The sequence below is a fragment of the Eptatretus burgeri genome, chromosome 12 (genome assembly GCF_056783735.1).
Source record: "Eptatretus burgeri isolate ZD-2024b chromosome 12, Ebu_testis_v1, whole genome shotgun sequence".
Taxonomy (NCBI): Eukaryota; Metazoa; Chordata; class Myxini; order Myxiniformes; family Myxinidae; genus Eptatretus; species Eptatretus burgeri.
The window spans coordinates 16,254,622-16,267,199 of NC_140972.1; the positions used below are offsets into that span (position 1 = coordinate 16,254,622).

A 12,578-nucleotide genomic window follows, 5' to 3' on the forward strand; every position below is an offset into this window, starting at 1 on the left:
AATGCTCTGCACAGAGTATGGTCCCAAAGGATGGATGGGTCCATTGTTGGGAAAGCACAAGCAGCACGTCCAGGGTTGAGTGACCTGGTTTAATCCAAATTTGTTATCAGAAATCAAGCCATTGAAGAAAAGGAAGGATTTGATGTCGGAAGCAATGATGGATTCCATGACCTTGCTGATGATTGGGAGCAAGCTGATTGGTCTGTCGTTGCAGGGATCAGTTTTTGCACCTATTTTATGCAGGGCAGTAATGTTTGCTGATTTCCAAGCAGATGGCAGATCACCTTGAGAAAATGAGAGGGTGAATAGAACAGAGAGAGGGTGAGCAAGAGCAGAAGAGTATCTTTTTAGAATACGAGGGCTGATGCCGTCTGGACAGGTTGCAGAATCTGAGTCGAGGTTTGACAGCAAAATCCTCACCTTGTCAGGAGAAAAGGACATAGAGTCCAGGAACAGCTGGGCATGACTGGGTCAGGTGGGTACAGAAAGTGATGGGTTTGGAACACAAGATTTAGAAGCAAACAGAGTTTAGGCATTCAGCCTCAAGTGGTTTTACCTGGGCAGGCAAAGGACCTCCTTGACCCGAGGAACAAGAAAGGGTGAGCTAGATGTGAGAGAAGAGCGAGTGGACCAGACGAGAGAGCAGCGAAGAGGGCGGGCCAGGTCAGAGAATGGAGCTGGCTTTTATAGTTTCCGGTCTGGGGCAGTGCTTGAGAGCAGAACATGCGGAGTGATGGGTGTTTCCTTGCACCTTCATTGGCGTATGGACCATTGCCCTGGCGCTAACTCCACCCAGGCGAGAATTTTGCACCGGAAATGGACTCATTTGCTTTGTGCCTGGGCACACAAAGGAACTCCTAGAATAACATGGGGGTGATGTACTCAATCGTGCGCCCCAACCTTGTGTGCCTCCTCATCCCTGCTGGTCCCAAAAGGTAATGGTAGTCTTTAATGGTGATGTGGTTGAGCGACGGCAGTGGTGGTGTAGCATTGGGGTTGTCGTGTGCTGAGTTCGTGATGGAGGCGGGTGTGGTCATTGTGGAGGCGAGCTTGGGTTGTGGTCCGATGATGTGGGGATTTTTTTAGGAAAGCGTTGTGGTGGTTGGAGAAATGTTGTCGCGTTGTAGTCAGAGTCTGAGGTGAGCTGAGGTTTGATAATGAGGTTTGATAATGGTGCAAGGTTTGAATGGGAAATGGCATGTGTATGCAAATAAGCTACCTGTTGCTGTGGTCCTGTTCTTTCATGCATGCTTTCATGCAGCTACCTGTTCTTTCTTGCATGCTTTCATGCAGCTACCTGTTCTTTCATGCATGCTTGCATGAAAGAAAGGAGGGGTTCGTGTGTGAAGTAAAATAAAAGAATAAAGACTTGCCTCAAAGCCCACACAAAGGAATCTATCCCATAAACCCACGAGACATAAGGAAACGGCTATCTAAATTGATACTAATGAAATAACTGTCTCGGGGCCGCTATATGTTGTGTGCTATGCCTTGGGGGAGGGGGTCTGGGTGGGAGAAAGGGGAGTGCTGGCTTCACAGAACTGCAACATTTCTTTTTCATTTAAAAAAATCGTTTTCGCTGCAACTGCTTATCCGATCATTGTGAAACTTTAAACGTAGGAGGGACTCCCCATGGAAAACGTTTTATTGCCAACTCTGACATCACAGGTCACATTATATGGCAGCCATATTGGATCAAAGGAAAAAATTTTGGATATCATTTTCTCCAAAACTGCTCTGAAAAAAGTTTAAACTTGGTATATGTCATCAACTCTCCATGGGGTATGTAGAGTGATACTGATGACATCATCGGTGAAGTGGTATTCCAGCCATAATTGGTTGAATTGAAATCCTTATCCGAAAAATCTGAAACTTGATATGTCTGATCTATGCCCAGATTACATTAAATTTATGATGCCATCGGTCACATGGTATGGAAGTCACATTGGATAAAAGAAAAACAATTCGACATCATTTTTCCAAAACCACCCCACGCTTCCATTATGCCCTCCCTTCTCTTTCAGCCTCTTCTTTCCCTTCCGCCCTCCCTTCTTTCAGCCCTCCCCCTTCCACCCTTCCATGCTTCCCTCCCCTCCCTTCTGCCCTCCCCCTCCCTTACCTCCCCCTGCCCTCCCCCTGCCCTCCCCTCCCTTCCCCCTTCCTTTCCCTTCTGCCCTCCCCCCTTTCTTGCCCTTCCGCTCTCCCCCCTTCCTTTCCCTTCTGCTCTCCCTTCCCTCCTCCCACCTCCCTTACCTTACCTCCTCCCACCTCCCTTCCCATCCACCCTCCACTCTTTCCTTCCCTTGCACCCTCTGCTACCGTGGTATGCGGCAACACTAAGTCAGGAGAACAATGGATCACATCCAGATACAATGACTGATTAATTATTGTAAGAACTGCACAATAAAACCTGTATATTAGGATTTTAAGAACGGACACTTTACAGGGGAGTGGTAAAGCGATTTTCAGGCCACCCTTGATAATGTCGCAACACTGTGCTCAAACTACTGCTTGGGTACTCTGCTTTATTAATGTTTATTCGTTTGTATTAATTTATTTGCACATATGCGGTCCTACTTTGTAAAGATTTTTATTTGATTCATCAGTTTCTCAAAGTGGAAAATGTCGAATACCACAATATAATACTAAAGAGCTTTTACTTTTTCATTACCCACACGAGAGGAGATAGTATTGCATTTGGTTCTGTTTGTTTTTGTTTTTGTCTCAAGTCCGTATAGAACTTGAGTACATCTACTAATTACATATGTACTATTGGAATGTGAGTGTATAAATTACGTACTATTGGAATGTGAGTGTATTAATTACATAACATTGGAATGTGTCTACTAATTACATACTATTGAAAAGTGAGTTTCTACTAATTACACGACCGGTCGAAAGTTTTAGTACACCCCCATTTTTCCAGTTTTTACTGAAATTTAAACAGTTTAATGTTCCAATGTACTCTGACATTAAAGGATAGAACAAATAAACAATTGCAGATAAAAAAGGAAATCATGGAATCGTTTTGTTCAACAAAATTTAATCTAATTTTTTGACTCATCAGTCGCCACATTTTGCAGATATAACAGCTGAACATACTTGTGGCATTCTTTCTACAATGGAAATCAAATATTGTTCGGGAAGTTCTTCCCAACACTGTTGCCGAAGTTCCCACAAATGTGTTGCACTTGTAGGTTGCTTTGCTTTCACCCTTCTGTCTAGTTCATCCCAAACCAGCTCGATGGGGTTTAAGTCTTGAGACTGTGCTGGCCATTCCATGATTTGAAGCCTCCCGTCTTGTTCTTTTCTTCTAAGGTAGTTCTGACATAGCCTGGAGGTATGGTTTTGGTCGTTATCTTGCTGTAGGATGAACCCCTAACCAACTAGGCGTAGACCAGAGGGTATTGCACTGTGCTGCAAAATGCTGTGGTAGTCCTTTTGGTTCAGGGTGCCAGTCACTCTGTGCAAGTCGCCGACTCTGGATCGAGCCAAAGAGCCCCAGATTATCACGCTTCCTCCTTCATGTTTGACAGTTGGTGTCACACACCGAGGAACCATCCTTTTGCCTACTCGACGGTGTACAAAAACCCTGCGTGATGAACAAAAGATTTCAAATTTTGATTCATCGGTCCATAAGACCTTCTTCCAGTTTTCAGTAGTCCACTGGCAGTGCTTCATGGCCCAGACAAGCCTCTTTTTCTTATTTTGCCATCTTTGCAATTGCTTTCTTACTGCCACTCGACCTGTCAAACCTGCAGCTCGAAGTCTTCTCTTCACAGTTGAAACTGAGACTTCCTTACTTCGACCATTGTTAAGCTGTGCTTGAACCTGCTGTCCTGTGAGCCGCCTATCACGGAAGTTGTTGACGCTCAGAAACTTGTCTTCTGATTGTTGTGGCTTTGGGTCTGCCAGACCTCTTCCTGTCAGAGTTTCCTCCAGTTTCCAAGTGCCTTTCGATGGTGTAGGAAACTGTACTCACTGATACCTTGGCTTTCTTCACAATTTCTCCAAAGGAAAGACCTACACTTTTAAGGGTTACAAATGGTCTGTCTCTCTTCCTTTGTTAATTGTCTTTTTCTCGCCATTATGATAGCAATATACTACTTCCTGCAGTGCAATATTGTCCAAATAATGCTTCAGAGGGTGTAGCAACACAGTCTGTTCCAACACTGCTTTTCTACAGACAGAGGGTTTGTAATTAATCAACAAAAGTTTGGACACCTGTAGGAATTGTTTGCATCAACTTTCAAGGCTTAATTTACTTCCATTGCTGCAGAACAGCTGCAGTTGCTAACCCATTACTTGTTCTCTGAAAAGGGCCTTTGTTTAACAACTCTGAAATTTACATTATTTTAAAGTTTTTTTTGGTAACCTAAACTTGTTTTTTTTTAACCTCTGGCAGTTTACTGCTTAGCTTTTTGCCATTTTAGGTTATTCACTGGACTTGAACTGCTTAAATTTCAGTAAAAACTGAAAAATGGTGGTGTTCTAAAACTTTTGACCGGTAGTGTAAATACTATTGAAATGTGAGTTTCTACTAATTACATACTGTTGGAATGTGAGTGTATTAATTGCAACTATGAGAACATAAGTACGTCTTTTAATTCCATACTATTGGAATGTAATGTAAAGTCAGATAAGGTGTTCAGAATACAAAATATAAAGAACGTAAGTACGTCTATGTACAATTGCAACCTGAGTCTGTCTATTTAATCCGTACTAATGGAAGGTGAATACGTACGATTGGGACATGAGCAGGTTCATTAATTCTATGCAATCCATGTAATAAAACAGAAAACGACATTTTTGTGTTAACCGAACCACAATGTGTGAGAAATTGGGTGATTACGCCACCAGCTGGAAACAGAAACTAGAAATAGTGCCACCCGGTGGTGATCAGAGAGGGTATTGCAAGTCCGCTGTGGAGAAACTACGTGATTACGCTTACTGATGCTCAGTAGGGGAGTTATCGCCGTTACATTGGCCAAATTCCAATTTCCTGCCCTAACCTACAGAGGGCATCAAATCAGTGATGCAGCCATGCCCTCGGTCAATGATGCTACCCCACAGCCTTGTGCCGCAAATTAAAGAAGAAGCTGACTGTTTTACGAATGGTGCTTATTGATGAATAAATTACTGATGATTAGGCTCTGTGTGCTAATGCTTGCGTTCTGGATGATTTCAACAAATTTCACCGTCACACAAATTGTCCGAGCAAGGTTCTGCAATCTCTGATTGCTCTTTTTTGTTTATCTCGCAATTGTTTGTCAAAATAGAAGTTATTTATACAGAGAATATAAACTTTAGCGAAAGCTAAATATAATTCATAGTTTGGGCAACAGCATCCCGGAGGTCGCGAGAGGAAGGATGATTGGGGGAGGGTATCAAGGACTGTACAATATACTTAGCAAAGTCTTGCAAATCAAGCCGAGACTACAAAAAACAAAAAGTGCTTTACTACATTTATCATTTTACTCATCCATACACCCACTCCCTGTGTGAGTGGAAGGGGGGGGGGAGGGAGGGCTCATGGTATTATTACTATTACTTATGTTTTTGTTATTGTTAACAGTAGCGACTGTTTAAAAAGGTAGGCCTAATCATGTGTTTGTGGTTTATAATTACTATATTAATACGCAATGCCATATTATGTGGACGTATCTCCTCCGAAACTGCCAGACGAATTGTCGCCACTTTTGGCATGCGGGTGCTTTGTGGTCTAATGTACAGCATAGGTTTGTGAGGTCGTGCCAAACGGACAGGTTTGGGAATTTTTGGCGATTTTCTAATTTTTACATTCGTTTGCATAGCGCGTGTGACGTCACCGCTGAGAGGCGTAATGCCACTCCTAGAAAACAGCGTCTGCAATGTAAAACCCTCTTCTGCACATGCTGACTACCTCAGAAGGTGAATTTGACACAAAAATGTAACAAGAAACATTGTATATAAAGAAATTCTATATTTCATATTGTGAACACTGGATATATTGACGTCCTAACGAACCCTCACTCTAGAAACTTCACGCGGAGCATGGGTTTGGCTAGTATTCTTTACTTCTGGTAGAGGTGCCCCACAAAACACCACAATAAGCTATTTATACACCTTAACATGGCATTTGCTCAAGGAGGAAGGAAAAACTCAGAGGAGAGGAAATTGTACATTTGTTTGGAAATATTTGTATTTGTATTTGGAAATACATATACCTGTATAAATACCATGATGATGATATGGCATTATTAGTGTTAATATTGTTTTGTAATAATAATGAACATTATGCCATTATAATTTGTGTTGCTGTTACTTTTGTTTTTATAAGCGGCCTTGGAAAAATTCTACGATAAGCTATTCATGCACTTTAACATGGATTTCGCCCAAGGTGGCGAGGGGCAAATTGAGTTGCTACAACCTCTATCATGTGACCCTTTGTCCTTCTGTCAAGTTCGGTTGGGATTGGATAAGTAATGATCGAATGTATCGCGGTGACAGACAGACAGACAGACAGACAGACACCAAAATGCATATTTTAGTATGATTACTAAAAAAACGAGGACAAATGTGTCCAAGAGCAGCATCCTAAAGGTTTTGTCGGCTAAAAAAAAAATATTTAAAAAAAACAACAACTTCCGATATTTCGTCACGTGCCTTGATTAAGCCAATAGCGAAACCCGTCATAATATATTTACGTATTTACGATATATCCTGTATTTACGAAATAAATAATGTATTTACGAAATTACAATACGAGAAATGGAATAATCTTTAAATAGTAACGTCAACTTTTCGAAACTTTAAAGCAAATGTCCGAATATATTTAAAAGTTCATGATAGACGCTCTCAAAAGGTACCGTCTATGTGAGGAGGTGTACATGTGTTCAGTATTTAAGGAGATCCAGATCTTGTATATACAAGAGCCGAATCCTAGAGATTAAGGTTTTGTCTTCACAAGAAGAAGAAGAACAAGAAGAAGAAGAAGAACAACGCCGAGCTCTCTATGAGCAGCGTTCGCGATGCGAGACGCTGCTAAAAAATTGACTGAAGTTGTTGGTTTAAACTTTGTGATCAAGAAATGCTGACATGGGCTGTTCATACAAATAAGGTCTGCCATGTGTGTTTGTGTGAGAAGTTTAAATGTTCATGATGATGATAGGTAAATAGAATCCTTAATGTTTTGGGCATACATCTTTGCTAAAGACTAAAAAATGTTTGGGATTCTATTTACTTTTTATGGTGAACATTTTAACTTTTACCTTTTACACACACACACACACACGTGTATATATATATATATATATATATATATATATATATATATATATATATATATATATATATATATATATATATATATATATATATATATATATATATATATATATATATATATATATTGTTGTGGTTGACGAAATTCACAAACCACCATTCAGGTCCCTTAGGTGAGATATCTCGGTAAGTATATGTGTAGTTAGGCCCAAACCCGTTGTTTCGAGGGAATAAATGTCATTCAGTCGGGCTGCGACTCTTCAGGATAGCCGTTTTTCTTGGACTATCTTTATTTTGGACCAGCCGCCATTACTACCACCACCAACCACAACGCCGCTTCACAACAACCACCAACCACAACGCCGCTTCACAACCACAACCACCAACCACAACGCCGCTTCACAACAACCACCAACCACAACGCCGCTTCACAACAACAGCCACGACCTTTACCGTCACAACTCGCCACCATCGCATCACCGTCATTCCCACGCCACTTGTGGGCGCCGATGCTGGACTCGTGCGGGGCGCGCACCGAGCAGCGTGTTCAGAGACATCACAGACTTTCCAAAGAAAAACGGATCAAAAACGACTCACGCCCACTTCTGTTCCGTCCTATCGGCGAGCTGGGGCGATTTGGCCCCGCCTCCAGGGCGTTGGAGTGAGGACGCTATATGCAAATTCATGGATCAAAAAGCATTCACGCCCACTTTTCCTCGGTCCAATGGGGAGCCAGTTAGAGAGGTGAAGGGTCGGAGGCAAAGGGTCAAGGGTGAAAGAGCGAAGCCACGGGGCTTATATAAACGGCTGCGTTCGTCGGTAAAGAGGGTTAGTTGTGCGGAGTTCAAGAGAGTCGTCGGTGGAGCTGGAAAGAAGTGGGAGAAGTCAAGAGTGAAGAGTTGGGACGAGCCAAGAGAGGAGACGGAGAGGGCGAGTAGACGGAGCTGTGGAGAGGTGGCGGCGGCGAAGGCAGACGAGGGGGTGCTCGCGTCGGTGCCGGGAGCTGCAGAGGGAGAGGCCAGCAACGCGACCGAGGTCGAGGAGGAGACGCTCGCCGCGGAACCCGAGACAGGGTGATATCCTCCTTCCCCCGAGCATCAGCAACCCCCTCCTGTTTCCCCCCGCGCTGAGATAGTGCGACAAAGGGGGCCCCTTTCCCACCCCCTACCAGACACTGTCCGCGAGGCCCGCAGAGTTGAGGCACCACCGCCGCTCTGCGTCTCATCATCAGACGGTAGGCCCGACACGATCTCGGCCCCAGGCCCGCCTACCCCCCTCATCCTGGAGGGTGGTTCTCTTTTCTTTTGCTTTGGGAATGTGTTGTCGGCGCCGTCTGTGAAGTAAAATTGTATAAGTGTTGCCGTGTGCTCGGTAGTCGGATAGCTCTGCATTGTGTTTCCTCTTTTATATTTGCTTTTTGTGTAATATTGCATTGTCTTCTTCCTTTACATGTGCTTTTGGTGTAATTGTATATGTGTGCTTCCCGTTCATCGCGAAATAAATGTGAGTTATGTTGAACTGTTTTCCCGCTTCGCTTCGTCTTTTCTTTCATTGAATCTCCATCTTGCTTCACGTAAAGGGTTGGTCGTGGGCTAAAACGCCCGATAATTAATCGAACCGTCGAGGCCGACGAATAACACCGCTCAGTTATCCCGATAGTACGGAACGGGTCGCTTAAAGTGGCCCGTGTCCGAAGTCGACCTGCGGCGAGGTGCGATCGCCCGGTCTACCCTCCGTGTGGGTACTTAGGAAGGTCGAATTTGGCGAGCAACCCTATCCCACGCGGGGGCCGATTGGCACGATCGTGGTGAGACCGAAAGGTCCACCCGTGACTGGTTCCCGGCGTTAGTCAGAGAGGGTCACGACTGGATTGTCCGTCCGGTGGGCGACGTGCCGCGATTCGAGTTACGTGGCCGTCAGCACGCCGGCGGGCGCGAATCCGCAACAATATATATATATATATATATATATATATATATATATATATATATATATATATATATATATATATATATATATATATATATATATATATATATATATATATATATATATATATATATATATATATATATATACAGTACATACATATACACGAGCAAGTCTGAAATCCATTTTGTACCGGTCGTACTATAAATACCACCCAGAGGCAAACGCTGCCCTGATGCGTCCGGAGCCAAGCTGTTCGGAGAGAAACTCCGAGAGAGACAGACGCAGACACAGACACAGACACAGAGACAGATCATTCCTTTATATTGAAGGAAAAGAACCATTCCCACAAGTGTAGACAGGTTAAAAAAAAAACGATGCACTTCATGGCCAAAAGTATGTGGACACCTGCTCGTCCAACATCTCATTCCAAAATCACGGGCATTAATATGGAGTTGGTCCCCCTTTGCTGCTATAACAGCCTCAACTCTTCTTGTAAGGCTTTCCACAAGACGTTGGAACATTGCTGCGGGGATTTGCTTCCATTCAGCCACAAGAGCATTCGTGAGGTTGGGTACTGATGGTTGGTGATTAGGTCTGTCTCGCAGCCGGTGTTCCAATTCTTCCCAAAGGTGTTCGATGGGGTCGAGGTCAAGGGCTATGTGCAGGCGAGTCAAGTTCTTCCACACCGATCTTGACAAACCATTTCTGTATGGACCTCACTTTGTGCATGGGGACATTGTCATGCTGAAACAGGAAAGGGCCTTCCACAAACTGTTACCACAAAGTTGCAAGCACATAATTGTGTAAATTGTCATTGTATGCTGCAGCGTTAAGATTTACCTTCACTGGAACTAAGGGGCCCGAACCATGAAAAACAGCCCCAGACCAGTATTCCTCCTCCACCAAACCTTACAGTTGGCACAATGCATTTGAGCAGGTAACATTCTCCTGACATCCACCAAACCCAGATTAGTCCGACAGACTGCCGGATGGTTAAGCATGATTCATCACTCCAGAGAATGCGTTTCCACTGCAACAGAGTCCAATAGCGGTGAGCTTTACACCACTCCAGCCGACGCTTGGCATTGCACATGGTGATCTTGGGCTCGTGTGCGGCTGCTCGCCCATGAAACCCCATTTCATGAAGCTCTCAACGAACAGTCCTTGTGCTGACGTTGCTTCCAGAGGCAGTTTGGAAATCAGTCGTGAGTGCTGCAACCGACGACAAACGATTTTTCCACGCTACGCGCTTCAGCACTCGTCGATCCCGTTCTGTGAGAGTGTGTGGCCTACCACTTCGTGGCTGAGCTGTTGTTGCTCCTAGACGTTTCCACTTCACAATAACAGCACTTACAGTTGACCGGAGCATCTCTTGTTGGGCAGAAATTTGACGAACTGACTTGTTGGAAAGGTGGCATCCTATGACTGCCACGTTGAAATTCACTGAACTCTTCAGTATGGCCCATTCTCCTGCCAAAGTTTGTCTGTGGAGATTACATGGCTGTGTACTTGATTTTTATACACCTGTCAGCAATGGGTGTGGCTGAGCTAGCCGAATCCACTAATCAGAAGGGGTGTCCGCATACTTTTGGCCATGTAAGGTATGTACCATATACCCTTTCGTGTTACTAAACTTGGAAGCTTGTTCATTTTGACCACATTACAGAATGCTGTGCTTTTAAATAGAAACATGACAAGAGACAACCAGACCTAGTGTTTAGTTTTGATCAAGATGTATTGTGGTCTGCATATAATTGACATTAAAGAAAGTATGTTTTTTTTTTTTGTTTTTTTTTTTTCTTCGAGATTTATATACATGGGCTTTTTTACTCTCAGCCCAACACACTCTTTTAGAATTTTGTAGTTCATGTGCACAGCATCAACCAATCGGACATGAGTTTGAATCAGTTGAGTAATATAGTATCTCGGTTTAATATTATGATAGGGAGTCAAACAATTCTCTTAAAATTGAAAATCACGAGCTGAAGGGGTGTTTGTTCTGAATCTTTAGTTAATTTAATTTAAATATGTTGTTTTTTTTGCAAACTGACTATCTGGTGTTTTTTTTGCAGCCTGTCAGGTGTTCCTTTGCCCTGTGCTCAAGGGAGCAGGCTCCAAACTTCCACTTTAGAGATTGTTGATCTTAGCCATGTGGATGAAGGTGTGGGTGATATTGTGGATCTTACAGTTGACGAAGATGGTAAGAATGTGCACGGTCCACTTTCTGTAGGCTCACATAACACCGATGTTTTAGAAACGTCAATCATTCAATTTATGTACTTTTGTTTCAATCCCCTACCACCCAATTCCTGGACCCTCCCCACTCACCCCATCTCTCCACTACCAAAACCACCTTTTCCTTCACATCTCTTCCTTCACGCCTCAACCCCAAACCACTAGACATGATCTCTGACGTGAGTGGTGGGGAATGTAGATTGTATTTGTGGCTGCGTAGGCCTCCATCCTTTGCGCTAACCCACTTCCTTTTTCACATTTTGATTTGCTCGCTTTTTCCTCCTTTGTTTTTTCTCTTGGTTCCATTTCCAGACCCTGTTGTAGTACTTCCCTCGCAGCCCAAATCGACAAGTACTTCTTCAAACTCCCCCATCTTCTCGGCCTCATCGAACAGCCAAGTTTCATCTCCGGCCTTGCAGCCCAGCGTCTGCTCTGTCCACACGTCTGTCATTGTGTCGTCTAACCAGGCTGCCACTGCGCAGTCCTCCTCTCTAGGCATGCTCTGTACCTTGTTGCCATACAAAGGAATATATAAGCTTGGGTTGCATTGTTTACCATTTACCAACCAGTTGAGCACACCTTGACACAACATCTTTGTCTTTGGTGGAGAAAGCAAAACTTGTAGACATTGTTCGCGATCATATTAACTTGAGGTTGTTAGGATGATACTGTTCTTATGTATTCGTATTTGTCATCTTTTTTTGAGATGATGGTGTGTGAGGGAGAATGAGTGGATATATATTCACAGCCAAACATGGGAGTTTGCCATGGTATGAATAATGTCACTTATGTTAACAGCACTGCCAAAACCTTGAGTGCAGCATTTGACACATTCCATCATGTTATGTTATCAGAAGATATTTTTATTCAATTTTAAAACGTGCACTTCCTCGAGTGGTACCAATGTTAAAATGCACACCAATTGCTTCCTGTCTTTGCCTCTCTTGCTCATCTCGTTTCTGTCCTCGTGCAATAGTTTTACCTTAAAACATTTTTTTTTTTAGATCTTTTTAAAGTAGAATACGTTGCCTCCTTGTGACTATCATTAGACTGTTTGCTTTCTCTTGCTTCGTACCCTTGACGAAGGAGAGGATATTGAATTTGGGTCGATTTGTTTGTTTGTCTGTCTGTCCGCGCAGAACTCGAGT

The 12,578-nt window shown here is 43.4% G+C and overlaps 1 protein-coding gene across 11 annotated transcripts in view; it reads left to right on the forward strand.

The window, feature by feature from the left end:
* LOC147015161 (uncharacterized) overlaps positions 1–12,578 on the forward strand; it is a 61,772-nt gene that overhangs the window by 22,392 nt on the left and 26,802 nt on the right. For 10 of the 11 annotated variants that reach the window (XM_085849670.1, XM_085849672.1, XM_085849676.1 and 7 more), the window contains exons 6-7: positions 11,268–11,395; positions 11,743–11,925. In XM_085849670.1, coding sequence (XP_085705796.1) covers positions 11,268–11,395; positions 11,743–11,925 — 311 coding nt within the window. The remainder of the gene's footprint in view (positions 1–11,267; positions 11,396–11,742; positions 11,926–12,578) is intronic. The other variant, XM_085849681.1, reaches the window with a different exon arrangement.